Source organism: Eumetopias jubatus, unplaced genomic scaffold, assembly GCF_037043125.1.
Source record: "Eumetopias jubatus isolate StellerSeaLion01/CBP00866 unplaced genomic scaffold, mEumJub1_p1.0 scaffold_26, whole genome shotgun sequence".
Lineage (NCBI taxonomy): Eukaryota > Metazoa > Chordata > Mammalia > Carnivora > Otariidae > Eumetopias > Eumetopias jubatus.
The window spans coordinates 494,956-521,573 of NW_028274832.1; the positions used below are offsets into that span (position 1 = coordinate 494,956).

A 26,618-nucleotide genomic window follows, 5' to 3' on the forward strand; every position below is an offset into this window, starting at 1 on the left:
CTCCTTGTGGCTCTGGCATTTTTTGCTTCACTTGATCTGGAACCTCGATGCTCCGTTTATTTCTCCTATTTCATTTCCAATCTCTAATCTTCCCACACCCATTCAACAACTTAATAATGTGATGTAGAATTTGCATATGCCAATTTAAACTACTTTCATACCTTACCAGATTTTTTGTTTCTTAGGGCTGAAGGCTGTACGTTCTTTGTGTCTGTGTGTGTAGTTGATGCGGTTCAGGTGGACTCTCGGTGGATTTAGGTGTGTACCCACCTTTGTTCCACTTACGTGCCATCGGTACCTTCCAAGCTCAGGAGGTTTGCTGACGACCCGCCTTCCCCTAGTGGTGCGCAACATGCTGCCCGCCCGGGTCCGTTCCATTTTAGCTCAGGGCTCATCTTTTCTATAAAACCTTCTCCCGACTGTTGAGACAGTGATATTCTGCTCCAGTAACATAATTCAGTAACCTGCTTTTATGCATTAGTGCCGATACCGACAGTGACCTTCCCTGTAGATGGCATTTTAGAGGTACTATGACAGGCTCAGAAAGATCAAGTGTGTCATTTGTCCAAGATCACAGAACTGGTAAATTTGGAAATTAAAAAATCAGTACAAGTCATACCTAGCCTTAACCCTGTAAAATTCAGTTGGCCATGCCTCTTCCTGATGGAGCATAGAAAGAGGGTTCGGAGAATTGGGGAGGTTGAGTGGGCCAGAGTTGATTATTGAGATAAGGGAAATGAAAGGGAAAAGGAGCCTGGAGTCCTTCGGCAGTTCTGGCTCAGGTGACAGGTGGTCCCAAGGAGTGTTTCCTCCTCCTTGAGAAAGAGTAGATTTCTCTGTTTTGTTTTGTCTGGCACCGGAAGACGAGGAAGGGGGAATGTTACCCTCCCTTGTATATATCCATGTAGAGGGGATCTGTGATGAGTCTGAGGTAGGATCGTCTGCAGGCAACAGAATACACTGGTCTCAAGCCCAGGGCAGAGGTCCAGATTCCCAGAAGAGACTTGAATGTTCCCCTCCACGTGCCCAGCGTTGGGAGAGTTCAGCCAGTGAGGATCTTGGTGCCATCCCTTGCCATCCACGGTGTGTCAGGAAGAGGTGCATGGGGCGCCTGGATGGCTTACTCAGTGGGCATCCGACTCTTTGTCTCACCTCGGGTCTTGATTTTGGGGTCATGGGTTTAGACCCCACATTGGGCTCCGCACCCCAAAAAAGAGGTTAAAGATGTCCCAAAATGAAAAATTTGCGGGGAGATTCAGATAAAACGGTATCTGTGCCATTTCCCACAGATGACAATTTACAGGAAAAAGCTTTGATTACTTTTGATAGAACTTCTCATTAAAATGACTTTTCTTTTGCTCAGATTAAGATCTACACATACGCCTCAGTCAGGCAGGAGTGTGTGAGGCCTTTTGGGCGGCTGCGTTCCCTGGGGAGCGCTGCAGGCGCAGGGCCTGGCTCAGCCGGGAGCCCGAGTGCCGCCCAGCGCCACTGCACCGTCGTATCACAGGACAGTCTGAATGCAGCAGGCAGCGGGTGGGCTGAGTGGGGTCCTGGCCCCACCGTGGCACTGAGGGAAATAGGCCTCCTGTTTCTCCAGGGCTCGGGTTCCCTCCTCCGACATTTCCCGGTGGTGAGGTGAGGCCAGGTGGGACTGTTTGGTCAGGAAGGAGCCCCCAGGAGGCGCCTGCTCCCCGGTCAGCCTTGTGCTCGGCTGCGGCGCCCCTTCTTGACACTCCTGACGCTGCGCAGAGTCCAGGGGCTCCGTTTCGGTGTGTGTGACAGCGAGGGCCACCGTGGCCTTCTTGTTCACGTGACTGTCTAAAATGGCAGACAGCTTTTCCACTTCATTTGAAATGGATCTCTTGATCACAAAATCACAGTTGGTCAGTTAGCAATAAAATGAGCTTAAGAGAACTGGTATCCATTACCTTTTGATCTATCTCTGTAATTCTCAAAATGGTAGGCTTAATGTTTTCTTGTTCATAGGTCATGTTACTGTAAAGTACTTTACTAGACGTGCGGAGGTCTAAATTTTAAAATTCTATAAATTAGCACATTACTAAGTATAGTGATGATAATTATACTTACTCTGTCAACTTAGTGTTTGAGGTTTGAGCTTCTAGAGATTTTTAACATTAAAAAGCAAACTATACGAACATTTGACCAAAATATACAATGCGTGTAAACTCAAGCTTCTGCTTCCTGTGTGGTATTTCAGTCTTAGTTGAAGATACATTTTCTATGATAGTTTTCACCTGTAAAGTGAACTTGTGTTTTATTTTTCCTTGAAGATTATCCGCATTCTCTGTTCACTGGCCTTGAGGGTGTGTGCCGTCAGCCGAAAATAGTCTACTGACGTTTATTTGTGACTCAGTATTTCGTGAAATAACAAATTCTTACAGCTATGTGACAATAGCAGTGGTTTTATTAAGCCCTAACCGTTCATGATTTGAAGAGAGCACCGCAGATGAACCCAGAAGGTGCTCCTTGGGTTTCCACTCCGCCCCAAGCCCAGCAGCACCCTGTGAACTCTTGAAAACTTCCTGCCTGCCTGTGGAAGTCTGTGTACTTGTCAATTAAAACTCTTCTTTCTGACCCGCAGAGTTCTTAGGATTTTTAAGATGTGAGCTTTATGGACAAATAGCTCATTATGATTATTTTAATTTTCTTTAACTTACCTACAAATTGGACTCTCTCCACTGACTCTGAGTCCTCCACGTTGCTTCTCAAGGGTGCGTTTCTTAGTAGGTAGATCTGTATGAATTGCCGTGTTGGTCATAATGAGTGACTGTCAACAGCTTCCCTGCATTGTGTAGGTATATCACATACCACATCTGCTCTTTTCTTGACAAAATCCAATCAGGCACAGATTTTTTTCTAGAATTGGAAGCATATCTGAATGGTCTTGAGTCTGAATGTGAACGAGAGCAAAGCTGGTTGTGTGTGAAGTTGGGAGCAGAGTGAGCACGTCAGTAAGCCCCGCAGGGAGCTGAGTGCCGCTGGGGTCACAGAGGAGCCCTTCATCCGTTGCCCTGACTGTGAAACCCATACTCTGCACCATGGTCTGGCCCCTGCCACGTCTGATCCCACCTCCTGCCACTCTCCCCCGCTGTGCTTCTGCTCAGGCCACACCACCGCCCCAGTCCTCAGGGAGGTCCCTGCTCGGGAGCCTGGTATTGTGAGGGGCCTAGTCTTCCCAGGATGTGTTCGGTCCGGCATTCATCGTCCCAGGAGAGCATCCTGTTTGTTCTTGTAAAATGAGCGGATCAAGGTCATGATGCATTTTGAATATCTGTTCCGAGTGGGATGCTGCCTAAACCCCTTACACACGCACCATCTCTCCTTTGTGTCTGAGCGGGGGTACTTAACGCACATCCACCTTCTCCTCCCACATCTGCCTCCGCACGCCCCACTGGAGGACCAGGATGAGGAGCCTGTTTACTGTCGCCTACAAACATGATAAGGGGCCTCAAAAGGTTTGTTGGCTTAAGTGTCAACAAATTCATTTATTTTAAAGTCTGAAATACAGTATTACCTACTTAGTTCCCGTGAGGTTAAAGATAATACGCCTGTATGGAAAACGTGAGTTTGAACATATCGTGTAGGTTTGGACCCTGCTAACGATTGTAATGAACCGGTTTTGTTTGGCAGTTTGCGTGTGAACTTGGACATGGGCAAAGCCGCATATGGATGGAAGATCATGAAGGACGAGAGCATCCCCGGCACGGTTGTGCGGACCAGCACCATCCCAGAGGAGCTGGGGCGCCTGGTGTACTTGCTCACGGACAAAACAGGTACCGCTCCTGGTTCATGTTTGCCTTTGCGTGCTCGCCGGCGTCCAGGGCAGGGTGACGATGGTGTGCATGTGCCTGTGTGCGCTCACCGGCATCCAGTGCAGGGTGACCCTGGCGCGTCTGTGTGTGCATGCATGTGTGCGTGCGTGCATGTGTAGCGGCGTATTGAAGTCATTCAAATTTAGGATTTTCCAGACTCCGCTGAACACTGGCACACAACTAACCTTCACCTTTGAATAAACACAGTATCATTAGAATTAGCAAAATGTTAAATCCTTAGAGATTTAAATGACATGTTTATATATTTTTGATTCTCTGCTGCCATAGCGTTCTTTGTTTTATTAGTGCGGCTTCTGGAGAGGAAATACTGCTTGCCTGTTTATTACAGGATGATACTTGTGAGCTGTTGGAAGAATGTAACACGATGTGTGTGGGTTTGGTCTTTTGACAGTAATGTTCTCCTGAAGAGCCTTCCAAGTGACTATCCCACCCTCAGGTCCCTGCCCCAAATTTTATTTGCCCTTATTCCATCAAAGAATCCTTGTCAATCCTTAACATAATAAATAAAACATAAACTGAATCCAGTGAAAATCCTAGCAACAGGTGAAATCCCTTCCTGATTTCTTCATTCATAGTTTAAATTCCTGGTAACTCTTGGGGCGCCTGGTGGCTCAGTCCCTTGCCCATTGACTCTTGATCTCAGCTCCGGTCATGGTCTTAGGGTCGTGAGATCAAGCCCCGTGTTGGGCTCTGTGCTCAGTGGGGGAATCTGCTTGAGATTCTCCCTCCCTCCGCCTCTCTCCTCAGTCACATATGCTCTCTCTTTAAAATAAATAAGTCTTAAAAAATATCTCATAGTAATTCTTAGTGAACTAGAACTAAGGATACTTGTATAATATGATAAAATGTGTCTCAAGTAAAATTCAACATTATTTTTAATAAAATACTAGAAAAAGCTTAGTCTGGAAAGAGAGAAATCTAACCGCCCTATTAACATGTTTCATTCTGGCCGTTGCAGTAAGACAAGAACTAGAAATAAGCTCTCTGCCTGAAAGATGGAGCAAATATTTGTAGATGAAATAATGAACCAAGGGAATCAACTGCTAAGAGTACGAACCAATGAAGTGTCAGGTCACAGGTCAGAATAATAAAGTAGCTCCCTGCGTGTCAAGCGGACGGAAGAGGGAAGGCCCCACTCGTGGTAGCGCAAGCACGTGTGAAACACGTGGGCATACCGACGTGAGGGGAGTGAAGGGCGTGTGTGAGGATGATCAGACCTTACAGAGAAACGTGAAGGAAGACGTAAACCAGTGAAGGGACAGACTGCAGTCTCCAGCGCAAGGTCCCCAGCGCGAAGATACGGGATTGCGTAGAGCCTGCCTTCACGATGAAGTGATAGGTTTACTGCAGTTCCAGTCAAAATCCAGTTGCCTGTGGCACGTGGTTTTGTTTTGTTTTTTAATTTAGAGTGGGTTTTTTTGTTTTTAGTTAAGTAATCTCTATCCCCAGCGTGGGGCTCGAACCCACAACCCTGAGATCAGGCGTCACACACTCCACTGACTGAGCCAGCCGGGCACCCCAGCGGCATTTGGTTGTGGTCAGGGTTGGTCATTATGGCACGTCGGGGGCTGTCCCGTCAGGTGATGCTCGTAAGTCCGAAGAACTCCAAAGTAACGAGGAGCTCAGACTCAAGAAGGTAGGCAGCGAAAATGCCATCAGATTTCTCCCTTCCCATCCTCACTGAGCCGACAGGAAAAGATCCAGAGAATAAAGTGTGGGAGACACGCAGGCGTGCCTCCGCAGAGGTTGAGTTATTTCTGGGAGACAGGTGGGACTATTTTGATGGAGAAGCTGGAGTGAAGCAAACCCAAACTCAAAAAGATTCCTGAAGTGACCCCACAGAAGAGCGTCCTGGGGAATCTGTGAGTTTACAGCACACAGGTCTGTGGGGGGCGGCACGGGAGGCTGTCAGGCTGCCCACCGGCGGCAGGAAAAGCCCAGCTATGCTCAGCCCTGCACTCAGCAGCCTGGACCTTGTGCATAAATACAATCGGAAACCAGGAACAGCAGCATGCACTCGGAGTCCCGCACAAACAGGCACGCTGTGCCCCAAGTGCACAGATCTGTGCGTGTTCACAGAGAAGCCCAACGGAGCCCTGAGGCAAGGGTGCCGCATGACAGAAGGACTTAGTCACACCTGCAAATTCAGTGTCAGAATTAAACTACATTTCCACATACCAGCAACAGTGGGGGCACTTAATTCCAAAAAGGCCAATTAGAATAGCAGCAAAATGTATAAAGTAATTAGAAATAAATCCAAGCAGAACTTGTGTAAAGCCTGCATGGATATAAGTTTGAAGACCTGAGCAGGAGCTAAGCGAGAGGGTGGGCATCTCAGTGCCACACCCCGTGTGGAAAAGTCCGACCTGTCTGAGGCGCACACTGCCCCAGGACCTTGTCTGCACCATTGGTGGGAGCGTTACCTGGTGGCCACCGCTCTGTCCGAACGGACGAGCCCCGACAGCCTGCGCACCGCGGTGCCCCTCTGGCTCCTGCTCCCCAAGGAGACACGTGCGCATGCGCAGCAGGAGACAAGCCCAGGGATGTCCATGGCATCATCTTGGACAACAAAACCAGACTGAACATAACAAAAGCGGTTATCAGTACAATGCATAAATTGTGGAGTGTTTGCAGTTGAATGCTAACTAGCAATGACGGTGTCACGGTTTAATGTTGAACCCAGAAAGGTCTGGGGCCTTCCCCTCTCGGAATTCTGTGCTCCCCTCCTGCCCTGTGTGTGAGGTGCGCGGCGTGCTTATCCGGGGAGCAGGTGCGGGCTGGGCTGTCCTGTCTGCAGCCCACCTGCTCTCGTGGCCACTGAAATCTGCATGTAACACAGCTAAGTGTGGTGCCTGTGATTTCACGTCGGTTCGCAAACGAGAAGCATGTGTCAGCACACAGTATGCTTGAGAGTGACTGGTTCTCTCTCCTCTTCCCGTGTCTCTGGATGTGTGATATCAGCAAGGGAAGAAGGATTTTGTGACATCATTTCTTCTTAAAATGCTAACTTTTTAGTATGCATTTTAAATGGTGATGGGGTCATCATTCTCCTTTGTTTCATCATAGCTCCTCCATTTGTCTTTGAATTCTGAGTTCCATCCAGGATAAGGAAGAGTGGTTTTGCCCAGAGTCATAAAGTAAAACCCCATTTTCCTCATGTCTCACTCTGCTGCTTTCACAAAGCAAAAATAAATAATCTGGGCTTCTGAGATTTAAAAAGAATTACAGAACATTATATAAAATATGTGAGTGAGAGAATCTTACACATTTCATTTTCCAAAAGGCCTTTTTGTTCCAGAAGTCACTGAAGGGACCCTCTGTCACCACTTCCTAGTGTTGGAGCCACATGGAGTTTTAAACATTTTTAGTGTTTTTAAAAATTTTTGGTCTTGAGCTTTTTCAGACCCTTTCTCCGTAATCGGAAGGTGAACGCCACCCACGGCACATCAGGCGAGCCACACGCTGTGCCAGCCCTGTGCCTGTCCTCGCCCTGGGGCCATGGGGCCGCGGGCACTTGCCCTTCACGGGTCCTCCTCCCTGAGGGCACTCAGGAGGGAGTGTTGCCTTGGCTGCTTCTAAAGGCCACACGGACCAAATCGCAGGAGAAGGACATTGAGGACGAGTTGTGTAATTGTCACCACACTGCCAGCACATAGTAGGACGAGTCTAGAAACCAGCTTCTCACACAGATGGAGGCCGCCGGCACACGGGGGTTGGGCCCTCACCTCTGGGCAGCGTGCGGCCTCCGGGGACCCCCAAGCCTCCGAGCGGAGCCATGCGTTGTCTGCCGGGAGGGCTGCATGGCTCGAACTTGCGCTCACCTGCCCTGCCGGGGGGTCCGGCGCAGCTGCGTATCTGTTGTTACTGGGAAGCGTCGTCCGGCAGGGACTGAAGTAACTGTGCTCTGTGTTGTAGTAGTCTCGTCGTGTGACTGATTCAGGTCCTCTGCAGTTGGCCGGGGCCCAGTGGTCACTATGGTGGGCTCCACCATCGCAGAGGGTCTGACGGGGGTGGTGGTTTGGCAGAGGGTAGAGAACTTGGGGTGTAAGACCGTACGCAGACATCATCTGCTTAATCGAATGAGCTGCTGTGTGAGGAGCCTTTCGCTGCTGACCTGCCCATAAGGCGGTCCTCGGTGTGATCGTGATCGGGCTTGTGCCTCATCAATACGCTTTCTGACAAGAAGCGTCCATCACGCGGCCTCTCGTTTGCCCCAGCAGAACAGAGAACGAAGTGTCCCGCAATTGCATTACAGTTTCCTTCTTGTGGACAAGAAAGCGGTGTGGTGTAATTAGGTTTGATTGGGGTGCACGTTTCCGGTAAGATCTGAAATGAATGATGTTGCCATAGTGACGCGTGTGGCCAGCAGTGCGTGAAACATGAAGCAGTTCATTCGACAAGAGCGGACATCTGTTAGCTGCCAGGGTGCAGAGCATGTTGACACTGCCCAGAAATGGTGGACGTGCCGTGATAAATGAGCAGACGGCGCTGGCATGCTAGGGCAGGTCGTCTGCACCGAGTCCGCTGGGGAGCCCCCATCTCTACGCCGGCTGCTCCTGAGAGCGGTGCTGCGGAGGGCTCGGAAATCATAAAACTTCGCTCCGGCTGCAGCCTGTTAGAGTGAGCCGCGAATTCCTTTGTTGGGAATCTTTATGCTCCTGTATGACAGAGCATTCCCAAACCACGCCCTGAGACAGGTCATTTAGGATGCGCACCGTGTCGATAGCACCCGTTACCTGGCTTGGCCGTGCGGTTTGCACCCGGCTCGTGTCAGCTCCCAAGGCCGCATCCTCTGCAGCGGGAAGCGCCGTGTCCACAGTGGCAGGGGCAGCGGACCATGGCGTGCGTGCCTCGCCGGGGAGACCTGGAGCTGGGGGTTATGTCCCGTAAGCCAGGGGCCCTGTAAGCTGGGGCCAGGCACAGGCTCTCTGGCCTGCAGATGACAGCTGGGGCCTCTGGCGCCAACACACCTGCAGGGTCTGGCACTGTGCATGACCGGAGCGCGCACTTGTGTGTGTGCTGGGCTGTTCACCCCAGGTGAGGCACTTGATGCAGGCAGTGGTTGAACAGAGGCCTATTGTACTGGGAACCGCGGTCTTCTGAGAAAGCCTCATTTACAGCAAATACAGATTAACAAAGAATATGGCCACAGTCTGCAGGGTATTAGAAGTTGTGTTTCCATCCCTCATTGCTTCGTGGTAAAGTCTGAGTAGCTTTGTGTTGATCTCACGTGATCATTGCTCACGGCCTGGATCCTGCGCTGGAAGTCCATGGGGTTGGGTGGGTGGCCTGTCCCCAGTGTGCCGCGGGCAGACTTTCCTTTGTTTCTGTGTGGTTGCCACGCCCTGGCTGTCCCACGCACGAGCTGCGGTGTGGCCGTGCCACCCGCCAAACACTGGGTCAGAACACTTTGCAGCTGCGTCTCCAGCAACGTGTCCTCTGCCTGCCTGTGAATCGTCTCCGTCGCTGCCCTGAGACGTGTGCCTGCAGGACTTTGTCCTTAGAAATTGAGTTCCCCTCTACCTGCTTTGCTGCTCGTCCTCCAGAGCCCTCTGCCTTATTAAGGAGCTACAGCATTTTCCTTCTTCAGGAATCACAAAACACGCCTTTTGTCCAAAGACATTTTCCGTCCCTGGCGCTCTCCTAACGGCCAGGTCGCGGGGAAGCCTTCTGGTGGCGTCTGCCCATCCCTATCATGAAGCTTCAGACTTGGGACATACTAACAGTTGAATTAAGATGACAAAAATTGTATGACCTATCAATTGATTGAAATCATGAAAATTGTTTAAGATTTGAAAAGCGGTTTTGCATTACTGACTCTTTTAGTAACTGGCTTAACCTTAGACGCCCCTGCTGTACAAGAGGGTGTAGAAAGTCTCAAACTCGCCCTGACTTTCCTGCTCAGCGTTTTACAGGGTCTGCTGTGAAATAGAAACATCATTGAAAGTTAAAAAGATCCTTCCAGGATTCACCTTAGTATGTTAGAAGATACGCGCCCCTACATAAAGGAGCGTCTGCATCCATAACCCAGTCTCTCACCCAGCGAGATGCAGATGCATTCATCCAAATGGCAAAATAACTGAGCCAAAAATTTCATCGTTTATTTGATGAAATGATAGTCATTTGTTTGAATATGTCTGTTATAACCTCCATAAAACGTGATTTATCAGCAACTAGGACGAGGGTACCAGATGCAGCGTTTGACTCGGACGGCAGGCCACTGGGGCAGGTCGCGCCAGCGTTGGGCACAACCACCGTGTGCTGTCAGTGCGGTCCGAGCTCCCTCACAAGGCCACCTGGTGCACAGCAGCAACCCCCTTGCTTCCCTGCCCTCGCTCAGCCCTCGGTGACCCCTGGTCGACCGTATGCCTCAGCCGGTCTGCCTGTGCTGGACTTCTCCCAGGAGTGGAAGCTCACACCGTGTGGCCTTCTGTGTCTGGCTTCATTTGCTCAGCAGACACTTTCCAGGTTCACCCGCACTGTCGCGTGTCTCAGTACCTGACTGCTTTCTATTGCAGGCGATACTCCGTCGTGTGGATAGACCACATTTCATTTCCATCTCAGTTGAGGGACATTAGTGTAGGTTTTCCTGTTTCTGTTTGGAAGAATGCTGCTATGAGCAAGGTTCTAGCCAGGGCGGGTAGGCAAGAAGAGAAAGGCATCCATGCTATAAAGGGGAGTGAAGCTAGTTGTGTGTGACATGGTCTTCAAACAGAAAATCATAAGGAGGGGTGCCTGGGTGACTCAGTCGTTAAATGTCTGCCTTTGGCTCAGGTCATGGTCCCGGGGTCCTGGGATCAAGCCCCTGCTCCCCAGGAAGCCTGCTTCTCCCTCTCCCACTCCCCCTGCTTGTGTTACCTCTCTCACTGTGTCTCTCTCTGTCAAATAAATAAAATCTTTAAAAAAAGAAAATCATAAGGAATCCCCTAAAATCTGTTAGAAGCAATAAATGAATTTAGTAAGGTTTGAGATACAAGATGAATATACAAAAATGAATTGTATTTCTATACGCTAGCAACGAACTATCCAAAAATAGAATTAAGAACACAATTCTGTTTATGATGGCATCAAAAAAATGAAATCAGTATTTTATAGTGTTAAGATGGCAATAGGATTCCCCAAATTGATTTACAGATTCTACACGATTCCTCTCAACATCCCAGCTGCCTTCTTTGGAGAAATTGACAAGCTGATCCTAGAATTCCTGTGGAAATGCAGGGAGGGTGGGCGCCCAGAGTGGTGTAAACAATCTTGGGACAAGAGCAAATGGAAGGACTCCACAGTTCCTCATCCCAGAGCCTGCCACCAGGCTGCAGGGATCAAGACAGGATGGTGCTGGTGTGAGGACAGACCTTGAGATCGAGGGGGTGGCATCCACAGTCCGGACATCAGTCCCTAGCTGGACACTCAGACGACTTCCAATAAGGCTGCCAGGACGGTGTGCCGGGAGGAACTAAAGCCTGACGCTGCCGGTCGACTGGATTCCAGCACGGGTGCCGCCATCCTCACTGGGGAGGACCAGCCCCTTCAACTGACAGGCAGGGAGAGCAGGACGTCCACATACAGAAGAATGAAGGGGGACCCCTACCTCACACCACACACAAAAACTAGCTCCAGATGGATCACAGACCTACATTTAAGACCTAAAATGATCATTTTTTTAAACTGCTGAGTTTTCAGAAACTACTCTAAACTTGTCTTTTGTTTCATTCTCTTTGGCTCCATGAAGCACCAGAATAAAGAACTTCTAGGTATCTATCTTAATAGAAAGCTTTATAGGGCACCTGGGTGGCTCAGTTGGTTAAGCGACTGCCTTCAGCTCAGGTCATGATCCTGGAGTCCCGGGATCGAGTCCCACATCGGGCTCCCTGCTCAGCGGGGAGTCTGCTTCTCCCTCTGACCTTCCTTCCTCTCGTGCTCTCTCTCTACCATTCGCTCTCAATAAATAAATAAATAAATAAATAATCTTTATAAAAAAATAAAATAAAAATCTTTATAAACATAACCCAAAAAATAAAAAATAAATGTAAACAAAGCCCAAAAGAAGAAAGAAATAGTTTAAATCTGGATATGTTATCTTTTAATTATTTTAAACTAAATTTTTAAATGCAACAGTGTATTTACTATTTTAGTATGTGCTTGTATGTGTCTATGGGAACTCTGTGGCCTCCCATAATTTCAAGGGGTCTTTGTGCATTACTCTAGAGAGTTCTCCAAACGGCAGCAGGAAGCAAACGTAACTGCGTAGTTGGAGTTTTCATCTCAGAACTTAAAATGCTATCACCAGGCTGACTGAGGACAGTGAGCTAAAGCAGTGTATTAAGGTAGCAGTCACTCGGGGCACCTGGGTGGCTCAGTTGGTTAAGCGACTGCCTTCGGCTCAGGTCATGATCCTGGAGTCCTGGGATCGAGTCCCGCATCGGGCTCCCTGCTCAGCGAGGAGCCTGCTTCTCCCTCTAACCCTCCCCCCTCTCATGTACTCTCTCTCTCTCATTCTTGCTCTCTCAAATAAATAAATCTTTAAAAATAAATAAATAAAAAATAAAATAAAATAGCAGTCACTCTACAGCTCCAGATTTGCTGTCTAGAAACAGTCTGTGATCGGAGCAGTAATCATGATGTGCCTTTGGTTTTGGAAAATACTTGCTGTCCACATGGAGTATTGCATTTGGGAATGCCAGAATGCTCGTCTTCAGTAGTCTCGGGAGCAAGATGCTCTGAGTAAACCATCTACCATGTGACTCAGAGAGATGCCACCCTCAAGCTGTGGTGGGTTAATGGGCATAGGACCTGATCGTTGGCACAGGAAGAGGCGGGCGGATGTGCCTCTGACAGAGGGGCTCTGCCTCTGCACAGAGTGTCTGCAGAGCCCAGAGGCCCATCAGCACCCAAGTCCAGACCGTAGGGAACACACTGGAGCAAGTTCATTTACAAGGAAGAACGAGAGAGCAGAGAAGACTGTGGCCTTGGGCTCAGGAGGCTTCACCTGGACCCACACTCAAGCAAACAGTGTAGAAACACAACGGGAACCAGGCCTGGCCTTGGTATTTGATGCTGAGGAGCTCCTGCTGTTTGTTGCTGTGATAACATGGGGGTTACATTTATTGTAGCAGCCCCTTCTGTTGTTAATAGCTGACACGCTCAGGCAGGAAGTGGCAGGTCCCAGGAGCGTGGCCCTGAGGTGGTCCTTGCTGATGTGAGGCCTCCATTCGCCACTTTACATGATGCCATTCTGTCCGCTTTGGGGTACGTTGGACATTTCCCTTAAGAAACGCAGACGGGTTGGGACAGAAAACACATTGCCGGAAGTCAGTTCCTGGCACTTCTTGTTCTCACATTTGTAGTTGAAATTTCTTGCATGTTCTGCTTTATCCCCGCAGTCGGTACACCTGTGTACACGCATGTGCACATGCACACGTACGCACACACAGCACTGTGAGAGCGATGCTCCAGCACACGCCCCGAGGGTGTCCCGGGTGCGTTTGCACACAGTCGGGCGTCTGGCCATAAGACATTCTAAGTCAGCGTTGTTCTCCTGAGGTCAGCTCCCATACTAGAGCAGCATACGTGTGCCGGCGCCTGGTTATCCTCGGGACCGCCCAGCGGGACCAGCTCCTCGTCAGCCCCTCCAGGGAAGCCGCATGAGCATGGAAGTCTGTAGACCCTCCTCTCCACAAACTCGCCCAGGTTCCCCTTGCTTCTCTCCGGCCCACCGAGGCAGAGGCGCAGAGGGGCTCACACCTGAGGGCAGGATGAGGTACCTGTCTGAAGAACCGTCAGCCGCACCTCCCACACACAACCCCGTCGTGTCTCAGGTGCGCTTCCCGCCGCAGCGCGGCTTCCTGCTCGCACTCCGAGGCTGCCTCGTGGCGTTGACCGCCAGCCGTTAATAACTCCGTGCGTGGCTCCAAAAACCAGTTCAGGGGGACACGTGGTTTTTCTCTAAACATATTGTCATCTGCTTTTAAAAATATTCGCGTATTCCTAAATCCGTGTTAAGTACCACAAGTAACAATAGTCTGCAAAGTCAGGAAATTAAAAAAAGAAAAAAAAACAGTTTTTCCAACAGATCCAGTTTTCAGGACAGGAGGGTATTATGTAACAAAGCGTCTTCTGCTTTTTTGTTCAGTGCTTTCCAGCCTTGGGCTCTAGCTAGAAAACTTTTTCATCTGGTTGAGAAACAGTAATGTAATTGTTTCCGTTTCTGTCCTTTGGTGTCAGCATCCTGTATCTTTCTGCCAAACCTCCCCTTCCTCTTTATTTATTCATTTATAATTAAAATCAGTTAGCATATAACATTAGTTTCAGAAGTACAGGTCAGTGATCTGTCAGTCTCATATTACACCCAGTGCACGTTACATCACGTGCCCTCCTTACTGCCCATCACCCAGTTACCCCATCCCCCACTTACCCATCTCCCCTCCAGCAACCCTCAACTTGTTTCCTAGAGGTAAGAGGTTTGTCTTATGGTTTGTCTCCCTCTCTGGTTTCATCTTGTTTGATTTTTTCCCTCTCTTCCCCTATGATTCTCTGCCTTGTTTCTTAAGTTCCTTGTTTCAGTGAGATCATATGATAACTGTCTTTCTCTGATTGACTTATTTCGCTCAGTATAATGCCCTCTAGTTCCAACCACATTGATGTAAATGTTCAGTATTCATCCTTTCTGATGGCTGAGTCATATTCCATTGTATATATGGACCACGTCTTCTTTATCCATTCGTCTGTCGATGGACATTTGGGCTCTGTCTACAGTTTGGCTATTGTGGACATTGCTGCTATAAACATTGAGGGTCAGGTGCCCCTTCTTTTCACTACATCTGTATCTTTGGGGTAAATACCCCAAAGTATTTGGGGTATTTAGTAATTGGGTAAATACCCAATTGCTGGGTTGTAAGGTAGCTCTATTTTCAACATCTTGAACCTCCATACTGTTTTCCAGAGTGACTGCCCCAGCTTTGCATTCTCACCAACAGTGTAGGAGGGTTCCCCTTTCTCCACATCCTTGCCAACATTTGGGACGTTAAAATATGTGATATTACACTTAGCTTAATGAAGGACGAGATGTAGCTAAATCAGGTGCTTAGGCATATTTTGCCTTGATAAAACTAAACTGTCATTCAATCATTATACTTAGTACTATATTTAATTCCATGAACCTTAGAATTACTTCCTAATCTTGCCGTTGGGAAGCAGAGGTTGATGACCTGACAGAGTCAGCACGTGCATGAAGAGCAGAGGCATCCCCAGTGTCAGGTGCCCGAGCTTACAGACGCCAGAGGCCATGCGTGCTGCCGTGCTCCACGTATCAATGTCTCCTCCGGCGTGAGGAGGAGGTCTCCTGCAGTACTGCTTTAGGAGAATCTTTGGTGCTGGAGAGGCCAGTGTGACCCCGGGTCCTGGAGAAGACGCAGGAGAACGCAGTCCGACCTGTGCCCTCTGCGCACGTCCTGTTCATTCCTGTGTCTTCGGTGAAGTGTCGTAGCAGGTTTCTTCCAGTGGCTGGTTGTCTGCTGCGTGCGGTACTGATGCAGCCAAGGGGTCTGGGTTTCTTTGTCATACTTTTTACTTCGATGCACTTTTGTATTCCTTACGTCGTGCGGACTGTGAACTCGTGGTAAGCGTGTGTTCGCCCCCGCCTTTGTTCACATGCTGTCTGGGTTTGTGAGTTGGGCGTGCCCACACCCTCTCCCAGACAGGCTGGCTGTGACTTGGGACGGCTCGCTCACGCTGGGTCATGGGGACGTGCTTGTTGGACAGCAGTATCATGTCACCGCCTTGGCAATGGAGGCAATCGTGTGTTTCAATTCCTTTTTCCATGATGAGTGGAGAGTGTGGGAGGAGGACACGCTGATACCAAGCGTGAAATAAACATAGTTCTCATACACACGGTACAGTTGAGGTGATCATGGAAGTGCGTTTGAAAGGGAGCGAGGTCAAGCAGCCATCACTGAGCTTTGTCTCTTCGGTGTCTTGGCCCTGATCCAGTTGACAGCATACTCAATGGTGAAGGGAAAGAATCAACGTGAGGGGGACCGATTGCTGGAAGCGTGGTGTCTTAACACCGAGGCACAGGAGTGTGGGGTTTACGTTCCTCTTAATTCTCTGAAGCTGATCCTTCCTTTTCCCACACTCCAGATATTGCGTGGAACCACCATTGCCTTGTGTAGAGACCAGCTCTCTCCCCGGGCACTCTGGTCCAGGTGATAAGGGGCTGTGACTTGGGTATCAGGATTTAAAATCTCCCAGGTGGTGAGTGGGCAGCAGTGCTCAGGGTCTGCTGGGATGCACACAGTCAGACACAGAGCCACTGCCCAGCCTGAACGCAGCATCCCCACCCTGTTGATCTGAGGCCGTGGAGCAGGAGACCTAATCTCATGGGCACCTTGGAGGTCCTACCCACTCTGCTGCCTTGATGTAAAATACATGCAATCTTCAAAGAAAAACTATTCATTTAAAACCAAAATGTTTTATTATAACAGTGTGTAGTCTCAAGACTTCTTAAGAACGTGAGCATTTGCAAGGTATATATGGATAGGGGCACCTGGGTGGCTCAGTTGGTTAAGCGACTGCCTTCGGCTCGGGTCATGATCGTGGAGTCCCGGGATCGAGTCCCGCATCGGGCTCCCTGCTCGGCGAGGGGACTGCTTCTCCCTCTGACCCTCCCCACTCTCCTGTACTCTCTCTCTCTCTCATTCTCACTCTCTCAAAATAAATAAGTAAATCTTTTTTAAAAAAAAGGCATATATGGATAGTAGAATTTACATAAGGAGACCAGTATAAATGTAAATTTATCACTAGGTAAGTAAATGTGTAACTGTCAAATCTTAACATAATTTAGGGCGAGTGCCTCTGAACAGTTCTGTGATTCTGAGCTGATGCCAGTCGACGGCCTTGCTGAGCACCCGATGTGGGCGGAAGGCATCCTGGTCAGTATAACGTGTGGGTCACTGGCATGGCCCTATATGTAAATTCAAACTGTACTCTCCGAAATCTCATCTTTAAGAATCTACCCCACATAAATAATGGTTTTGTAGCTGCATTTTTTGGTGATAACAAAAAATTTTAAACCATCTGAGTATCCGTGTTTGGGAGGAAGATCCAGCAGAACCTTGTGTACCATACTGGGTTTATGGTATACCCCCTAAAAATAACGTGGAATACCCCTGTGTGTAGTCATGTGAAAAAATAGTTTATAAATGCATACTTGTCTCTACCAGTGGAAAAGTTGGAAGAGGTTATATACCTAAACTAGGTGATCCCAGGGTGTGAGAAGGTACAACAAGTATTTACAACTTTTAATATAAATGAAGGCCTCCAATTCCAGAACGATGGAGTGGATGTTCTTCTCCCTGTCTGTCCTGCTGAGCACACCGTGCACCTGACGTGCTACGTGCAGCGCACACAAGAAGACTGTGAGCGGGGAGGGAGGAAGGCAGGCTCGCCCCATCAGGAGGACCAGCAGTCAGTTCCCTGGTGTTCCGCTTCATGCCCAGACTGGGGCCTGGAGAAGCCAGCGATGCAGAAATGCCAGTGGCACAGACAGGCCGAGAAGAGCTGCTCTCTGTGACCGAAGGAGCAGCCTGGCAAGACAGGAACACTCACGCTTCCATTCCAGCCGTTGGAGAAAGCACAGCACACGTGGCCCTGTGATGATGTGACGGACGGAGGAGTCACCACGGCGGTGGCCATCCCATGGCCACATGTAAGTGTGTCCAGTCAGCGCATGGTGCAGCAGCAGCTTGCACAGTGTTCCCTGTCCATTTGTGCTCAGCAAAGGCCCCACCCTCTGTCTCCGAAGACCAAGTGGGGACCCTAGACTTCCAACCTCTCCTGGCTGTCCAGATGACCCAGCTCCCAGGCCAGCATGGAGTCCAAGAAGGCTAAGGGTCGGACTTTCATGTCTGCTGGGCGGGCAGCCTGGACGGCCATTGTCACAAACAGAATCAGCGCGGTGAAGAACTGATGGGTTGTGCCAGACTAGGGGTGGGCGAGGGCATGGATGTGGCCACGGATGCAGGCGAGGACCATGTTGGTGCAGATGGGACGCCTCTGCATCTTGATGGCCATGCTGGCCGTGCAGATCCACACATGACGGTGACGTGAAGCTGATATGCTGCGCGGTGCCGGGCACTGGTCTGATCCTGCGCCACTCAACACAGGGACGGCCAGTGGGGTGCCAGGCGGGGGATGCGGGCAGCCCCCTGTGCCGCTGTGGAATCCAGAATTGCTGCAGGAGAAGTCAGAAGAGAGGCCAGCAGCCCTTACTCAGGAGGCTGGCGGACACGAGAAAGGCCTGTGGTAGGCATGCCACCCAGGGGGAGGAATCACACATTTCCTTGTGAGGTAGCAGTTTTTTCTTTAAACTAGAGTTGTTTCTTATGAAATGCATATGTTTCTTATTTTTTCCTATCATTTCATTGAGATTCCTGGTAGTTGCTATTTTCTAAACTGGAGAGCTCTAATTCTGTAATCGTCTAGCATTTCAGGGGCCTGGCAGGTCCCAGCAGCCGTGAAGTGCACTGCCCAGCTGACATTTCATGTAGACGGTGGACATTGCTGGTTGTGTTTGAGGGAGGGAGGAGAATGAAGGGTCCTTATTCTAGGAAGGCGGCACCAGTCAGGAGGTCAGAAGCCATTCCCGAGTCTCGCAAGTCGGGATGAGCGGTGAGGGCCCCAGAGTACATGTAGCCGCGGCAGAGCCCCCGCACCACACCTGTGCGGCTGGTGTGAGGAGGTCTGAGGGTTGGCAGAAAGGACGGAGGATGATGAGGGCGGCGTGTGGGGCAGCTCCGTCACCCGCCTCCGCCTGCGTGCCTGTGGACCCCCTCGCCAGCCTCAGCCGGTGTTTCACGGTGAGGGGGTGGGCGGCAGGGGGGCGGCAGTGCCCGCAGTCAGGCGCTCAGGGGGCGCTCCGGCAGGGGCGGGTGCTGCTGGTCAGGAGGCGTGCGGGCCAGGTGGCGGAAGGGGAGGCCAAGGCTGTGCGTCCACAGGGTAGAACAACCATCCTAGAGGAAGAGTGGGTGGAGCTGGGCACCATGAGATCTGGGAATGGTGACACCTTAGACCCTAGAATGTCTGCAAAGCCAGAGAATCCTAACAGTGTGGCCCCAGCACGACACACACACAGACCAGGGGAACAGAAAAAAACCGCACCCGTAAATGGGCAACTAAGGCAGGACGAGGAGGGCAAGAGCGGACAGTGTCCTCGCACGTGGTGCCACAAGAGCTGGACAGCAGCGTGCAGAAGAAGGAAACCGGCCCTTTGTCCCGCACCACACAAGATGAACCCAGGACTGAAGACCAGAAACCATAGAGGTTCCAGAGGAGAACACAGGCAGTAATCTCTTTGACATCGGCCTTATCAACATTTATTTGGAACTGTCTCTCCAGGGAAGGGCAACAAAAGCTAAAAGAAACAGACAGGATTCCATCAAATGGGATTTCATCAGACTACAAAGCCTCTTCAGAGCCAAGGAAACCCATCAACAAAATGAAAAAGGAACCTATTGAATGGGAGCAGATATTTTCAAGTCATCCATCCTGTAAGGGGTTAATATCCAAAAACATATGAAGAACTTAGACAACTTAGTATCAAACAATTAAAACGCCCCAGTTTAAAAATAGGCAGAGGATCTGAAAGGACATTTTTTCAAAGAATACCTGTAGACACATGAAAAGATGCACAACATCACTAATCGTGGGAGAAATACAAATTAAAACTACGATGATACATCTCCTTCACACAGGTCACAGTGGCTAAAATCAACAGGTGTTGGCAAGGATGCAGAGAAAGGGGAACCGCCGTGCACGGCTGGTGGGAACGCAAGCGGGCGCAGCCCCTCTGGAAAACGGTGTGGAGGTTCCTCAAGACATTAAAAGGAATCACCATGTGATCCAGCAATTGCACTTCTGGGTGTTTATCCAAACAAAATGAACACTAATTCACAAAGATACACACCACCCCTATGTTTGCAGCAGCATTATTTACAATATCTGAGATCTGGAAACATCCCAAGCATCCATCCGTAGATGAATGGATACGGGAGAGGTGGTAGAGACCTATGTTACTCAGCCATAAAAATGAAATCTTGCCATTTTTGACAAAAAGGATGGACCTAGAGGGTATGGTGCTCAGTGAAATGAGTCCGAGAAAGCCAAAGTTGCAGAATCTAAATAACCAAACACAAGAGAAACAGACTCAAAGACATGGAGACAAATGGGTGGTTGCCAGAGGGGAGGGGGCGGAGGAGGGTGGAGAGCCGCAAACCTCCGGTTATCAAATGAGTCCCGGGGATGTACAGTACCGCATGGGGAGTGTGGCTGGTGATACTGTACTAGGGCTGTGCGGTGACCGATGGCGACCGCACTTAGACGGGGAGCATTTTGTATAAAAATAGCGAACCGCTGCCGTGTACACCTGAAACAGATAGTGTATGTCAGCCTTCAGTTTTCACAAAAAAGAAACACGGAAGTGATCCACCCAGTTCCAGCAACAGCACTGTGAGACGGTGGGTCTTCGCACTGGGTGAACTGGGCGCATCCCCGTTCCATCCCCGCGGATCCCGCGGTGTGAGCCAGTGAGCAGGGCAGAGCACCCTTCGCTTAGGGTCTTTTGCCACTTGCGTTCAGTGGTTTACAAACCTAAAGAAATAGTAGTTTATTCTTGGTAGGAACTGTGCAGGCGTAGTATTCTTATTTTTGCCATACGTGTAAAATTCTTAGTAATAAAAAGGTTGAAAAGTATTATTTATTGTCATCGTATTTATAAACTGCCTCATACCACAGCCCACCGTAGATTCGAAGCCTCACATTCAGTGTATGTCAGAGGAAAAAGTGTCTACAGGAAATTCTTTAATTATGTCAATCTGATGAGTAACATATTTTTTTTTAAATAATAAATTTTCAGGGAACTGCTCATTTGGGCACACGTAACAGAGGTGAGCTTGGTGCTTATTCTAATAGGAATTAATGTACAATTTCATTAGCTTTTGATGATAGGTAACTATTGTCTTCATCTCAAATCTGTGATGTAAATAATTTCTAGAACTTCCTTATTTCATTTGGAAGCTGAATTGTTTTTAATTACATTCTTTAAACTATTTTAATTAATTTTGCTTTACTTAATGAGGATGACATAACCAGGAAACCCTTTTAAACTGTACTTCTCACATAATTTTGATTTCAGGAAACTTAGGTGCCATTTAATTGAGGTACTAAACGGGCTAAATAGAATTTTGAAAAAGCAAAATTTCTAAAACTGATCAGCATCCCTGAGAAGAGCTGCTCTTTGAAATTTATGAGACCCTAATGTATGTATTCTATCCATTCTTGTAAGAAGGTTATTCAAAACAGTCTCTGAAACAGTGTTATGAAATACGGATTTTCCTTCATGTTAACGTAGCCTTCCTGTCCTGTAGTGGGAGTTCTGAGCTATTTTGTTTTGAACACCAATGTGTATGGAGTCATGGATAGATGTGAAAACACTTTTTATTATATCTTCCACATCACATGTGCCAAAGAAAACAGAAGTTAGTTAATATTTTATGGGTGCCTTGTAACCGTGTGGAAAGCCCAGCTTCTAACTGACTGGGGATAGGATTGTTCATATCCACATTGATAATTACATCAGTCAGTGGGTGACCCTTCTGTGAGCTGTGAGGTAAGTGCAGAAAAGCCCGGGGGCCTACATGACCGCACTTTTCGTTACCGTACCTGACGCCCCTGCTCACAGGTGTTCACACTTCCCCAGGTTGCTTTACTTCTAGAAAACCCAGTAAGCAAAAATCATATGTGCGTATTGTGTGTGCATTTTTATATTAAGTGATACACATACACAATGTTTAGGGTTTTCAGAGTCATGAAGATGTGTAACATTGTGAATTTATGTGTCACTTTTAATGAAAATTCACCGTTTTTGAAATAATGTTAACGTCTCGCTGCCTTTCATGATGTTACTTCACTGCATTTGGCAGACCCAAGACATCTCATAAAATTGACCTGTGCGTGCTCCTCTCTTAACTGACTTCCTTACACACCAGGGGTGAAGCACTTCCTCATGCTCAAGCACACATGAGTGCCTGGCCTACATGGACTGGCTGTCCCCAGGAGTGAGCCCTGGCCATCTGGAGGGACGTGAGCACCTCCAGGCAGCTCACCGGGCAGAAGCCCAGCTAAAGAGAACGTGCCTCCCTGCTCACTGACCTTTCTGTTGCTCCACATGATGCAAGTGGTGCTAAGGGTTAAATGCATCTGTTTCTGTTCAATGAAAAATACTTAATTTTTCAAAATTGGGTGTTTTTTTTAAAAAACTGGTAGGCACGCTAATTTGGGACTAGTTGATGTCTTTCTCAGGCAGTGTTCTAGAGTATAATTACAAAGGTAGTGACTCTGTTTTCCAGTTTCACGCCTGTCTCTTTCAGAACAGGCAGAAGTTATATTTGTACCAAACAATGCATCTGAACTGAAAGACAGAGGCCACACTTTCTTCAGGTAGTTAGAGCCCTTCACGTTATCGCGCTCTTCCGGAGGGATCTGGGAGGGACACTTGTCCTCAGTGGGGAAGGACATTCCTAGCTGCTGGAATTACAGAGCAGAGCATTCTCAATGCCGAGGGGCGCCCAGCTATGAGAGCTCGGCCCAGGGAGGTCCACGTACGGGATGGGGAGTCCTGGTCCCGTTGATGAGCTTTCCTCTGTGACCTGGTCTTTGTTGCAGGAACCCTCACCCAGAACGAGATGGTGTTTAAGAGGCTGCACCTGGGGACTGTGTCTTATGGAGCAGACACGATGGAGGAGATCCAGAGCCACCTCAGGAATCCATACTCACAGGTAAGCTCATTGGCATCCGCACGGGAGCTGCCTGCAAAAGTGCCTGGCTCTGTCGAACCAGCCTGAACCCACTGTATCCGCTGATCTGGAAATCGGCGAACATCTTTGAATGTCCTAAAACACTCAGTTTTAATTTATAAATCAAGAAGCAGGTTTTGAACCAATTTTATTTTATTTTTTTATACTTTGTAAAGATTTTATTTATTTATTTGTTTGTTTGTTTGTTTGTTTGATAGAGATAGAGGGAGAGCACAAGCAGGGGGAGGGAGAAGCAGGCTCCCCGCTGAGGAAGGAGCCCGATGTAGGGCTCGCTCCCAGGACCCTGGGATCATGACCTGAGCCGAAGGCAGCCACTTAACCGACTGAGCCACTGAACAATTTTGAATGAGCATTTCTATATTGTAAAATAATAGAAAGGATATAATGACCTTAAACCATTTATTCATATTAAATAATTTTCTTAGTGAAATATTCCAAAAGATTACTCAGGATAGGTAGTATCTTTAAGACTATTAAGTAGAATACTGCATCACAGGTGTTTCTTACCAGTTCCTCTGGGTTTCTTCATAATTAGTAAGACTTTCTCATATTTTTTTGCCTTTTCCATAAACAGAAGTAGTCACACGGTATCGTGAGCCCTATGTCCCTGTCATTCGGCCTCAGCAGCTGTCCATGCACCGCAGACCTGGTTCCCTCCGTAGCCCTGCTCCTCCTTCACCATATCACTGTGAAGTGAAACTCAAATGTCATGTTATTTCATCTGCAAATACCTCGTCTGTGTCTGGATTAGATAAGGACTCCTTGGGTGGAGGCAGGGGGCGTATATCCTAAGTCTTGGCCTTTCCCTGGAGCTTCAGGAGCTCTCTGAAGTTGCAGGAACAGGAAATACACAGCCTAGTAGCCACAGTGTTTGCCAGAGACTTGGTAGGCCGTGCGCTCTGCAAGTGCGTCTGTGGCCCGGGAAGGTCCTGACACGCCAGATCCTGACATGGGGCCCACAGGGCCACGTGTTCCCACAGATGACAGGGTGTGGGGCAGGCAGACACAGGCCACTCTGCAAAGGTCAGTTTAGGCCGCAGAGGTCCCCTAGCCTGTTCTCAGGTAGCGTTCGTGTTGCACTCATTTGAATTCACTGATTCTGAGTAACCAAACCTTGCAAGCCCAGGGTGTCTAAGATGCTGCACACACAAGGCTGTGGTTTGAACCCAGAGCCAGCCATCACTTCCCTAGGCTGCTTTTCTGCCTCTCTGCTGGCCTCTTGTGAGGTTCGGGCACCCCCGTTGTAACAGGCCAGCATATATCAGGTGCAAACGTGCCATCACCCGCCCCCCAGGGAAGCGGGGCCTCACATGTACACAGACCACTGCCGCCTCGAGGCTCCCACGGGCCGTCTGGCAGCGGCGCCCCCAGAGGCTGTAGGCCCTGTGTATTGATGGTCATACTTCTGACTTGACTTCCACAGACGGGGCTGAGCCACACACGCCCTGAGCAGTTTCTGCTCTGACCGAATTCAGCTGTACTGTCTGCCTTACATTCAGTTTGTGAAAACCTTCTCTTTCTTCTGTAATGTTTACCAGAACGGCGTATACTTTACTTTTCAAGACGCTGTCAAAAGAAAAGTATCTAATGCATATGTGTTTATTGGATGTAATGATCACTTACACAAGCACACATATACTGAAAACCAAGCCCTTTCTTCAGTTGGATGTCACTCAGTGCAATACAGAGCATTTTGTAACCTAGAACATTTATTAACAGAAGGAAAATCTAAAAAGGAGAAGGAATAGGTCTTCCCTTCTCCTGGTAATCTAGGTCTAGGTCGAAACAGTACCAGGTAAAATCTGTTTTTAAAAAATAAATTTACATTATGCATGAATATGATTTTAATAGCTCCAAATAAGCTGTTTTCTAGAAAATTTAGAAACAGAAAGGATGAGTCAGTGTATAAAAATAGCAGATATTTAATACTTATTTCCACGGAGGAGGTCTTTTAAAAATCTTTTTTCGAAGCTGTCTGTTGGTTGGCTGGTTAGATAGTACTCTTTTGTAAAATTGATTTTATTCCTGAGATTCTGTCTTTTTATTAAGATGATAATAGTCTACCAGGTCCACTGCAATGTAACATGAATCTTTCATAATCTGATTATATTTCCCCTCCGGAAGCATTTGGTGATGGAGGGCATAATCTTTAATGGCATTTGTGTGAAATGAAATTCTACAGCCATCGATAAACAGAGTCCTAAGGGGAGTCAGCCGTGTTGCGTGCCGCTCTCCCTTTGCCGTGCAAGCAGCAGGCGGGTGGGAGGCGAGCGCAGGGGAGAGGCAGTGCCAGCTGCTGAGCTGCACGAGCAAACCCTTCATTAGACAGCACTGTGACTTCACGGGCAGAGTAGTCACGGCTCGGTGGCTCTGCATGCCCCGTCCAAAAGCGAGAGCCTGGCTTTCTCGGGAGGGCCGTCACAAGTGGCCATGAAGGTAACCGAGGAGCCTCTGTGGTCCTGCTCCACCTCCCCCCGGGAGCGGGGGGGAATGGCCACTCTACTGGCCGAGGCGAGTGCCCTCGAATGCAGCCTGGTGCGGGGGGAGCCAAATGGAGGGAGCGGGGAGTCACGTCCAGAGCGCAAGAGTCTGAAATAGGAGGTGAGGATCAGTTTTCGTCAGATGCCGGGGTTACTGTCATGCACAAAACTAGCTCTTAATACAGAGGCTGTGACAGGCTGGATTCCTTTATTGTATTAAAGGAAGATTCGTAAGTATTTTTTCCTGCTTTTAGCTTTAGTCCACTTCAGGTACAGCACTTTTTAACGAAACATGAAAGCAGTTAGGAGTATATGGCTCTGGTTTGCTCTTTAACTCACCCCATCTTTACAAGGAGAACAAACATGACTTATTACGGACTTAGCAAGCCAATGCTATGGATCAAGTGAATGTAGAAAAGGAAAACCCTCCGACTCTAAGTACTGCAACAGTTTGGTAGCCGTGCCGACCAGGAGACGCGAGTGCTTACAGCGCTAGCACGGACACGTCACGTGAGCGAGCCCGTTCCCTAAGAGCTGCTTGTCTCATCCCTCACTGATGCACTCATAAAAATCACACGTGCTGGTAACTCCAGTATCAACTACGTTGTCTCTTTAATTTTGTGACGTTCGTATTTTATCAGATGCAGTCTCAAGCTAGCGGGAATGCTACCAGTTCAACACCACCAAGAAAGGCCCAGTCCTCAGCTCCCAAAGTGAGAAAAAGTGTTAGCAGTCGAGTCCACGAAGCTGTGAAGGCCATTGCGCTGTGCCACAACGTGACCCCCGTGTATGAGCCTCGAGCCGGCGTGATCGCGGAGGCCGAGTACGCAGAGGCGGACCAGGACTTCAGCGACAGGAACCGCACCTACCAGGCCGCCAGCCCTGACGAGGTCAGTCGGGGCCTCTTAGAGGATGTCAGATACAAACCTGCATCAGAGGCACAAGAATTCGTTCTTCCAGGGGCATGAATGCAAGGGGAGCTTTATTATCGTGTCTAATGGTGCCTTAGCTCCAGGCCTGAAGGCCACATGGCTCTCTCGGATTCGTGCATTTGGTCCTGGTGTGTCCACTTACCCCAGAAAGCCTAAGAGTTGAGTTACTGGAAAACACATGAGAAAAATCAGAGTTTTACTGATTTGTAAACTGATTTGTGACCGAGTCAGATCTTAATAAAGCTGCTGGCGCCTGGACTGTTCCTCCCTCATCATCCCATCTTCTTACTTCCACATGAATTGTCAGGCTTACGTGTTAAATTTCCAGGTTTGTTCGTTTGTTTTGCCAGAATTTAGCTATAGCATATCTATTTCAAAAGAGAATTGGGCTATAAATCATTTCAAAAATCTACAGAAGACAGAAACAGTAAAATCTTCAATGTGGCAAATTAGTCATTTCTGACCTTACATCATTTTTTTACT

At 48.7% G+C, this 26,618-nt stretch overlaps 1 protein-coding gene across 1 annotated transcript; it reads left to right on the plus strand.

The window, feature by feature from the left end:
* Positions 1–3,672: 3,672 nt before the first annotated feature.
* On the plus strand, positions 3,673–26,310 carry LOC148162032 (putative phospholipid-transporting ATPase IIB). Its single transcript, XM_088020369.1, has 3 exons — positions 3,673–3,797; positions 22,572–22,684; positions 25,845–26,310. The coding sequence occupies exons 1-3, from the start codon at positions 3,674–3,676 to the stop codon at positions 26,169–26,171; spliced, it is 564 nt and encodes a 187-aa protein (XP_087876495.1). The 5' UTR covers position 3,673; the 3' UTR covers positions 26,172–26,310.
* Positions 26,311–26,618: the final 308 nt, after the last annotated feature.

Coding starts and splice junctions, on each gene's coding strand:
- LOC148162032 (XM_088020369.1), top strand. CDS start 3,674: ATGGGCAAAGCCGCATATGGATGGAAGATCATGAAGGACGAGAGCATC. Junction 3,798..22,571: donor CTTGCTCACGGACAAAACAG/GTACCGCTCCTG, acceptor TCTTTGTTGCAG/GAACCCTCACCCAGAACGAG. Junction 22,685..25,844: donor TCAGGAATCCATACTCACAG/GTAAGCTCATTG, acceptor GTATTTTATCAG/ATGCAGTCTCAAGCTAGCGG.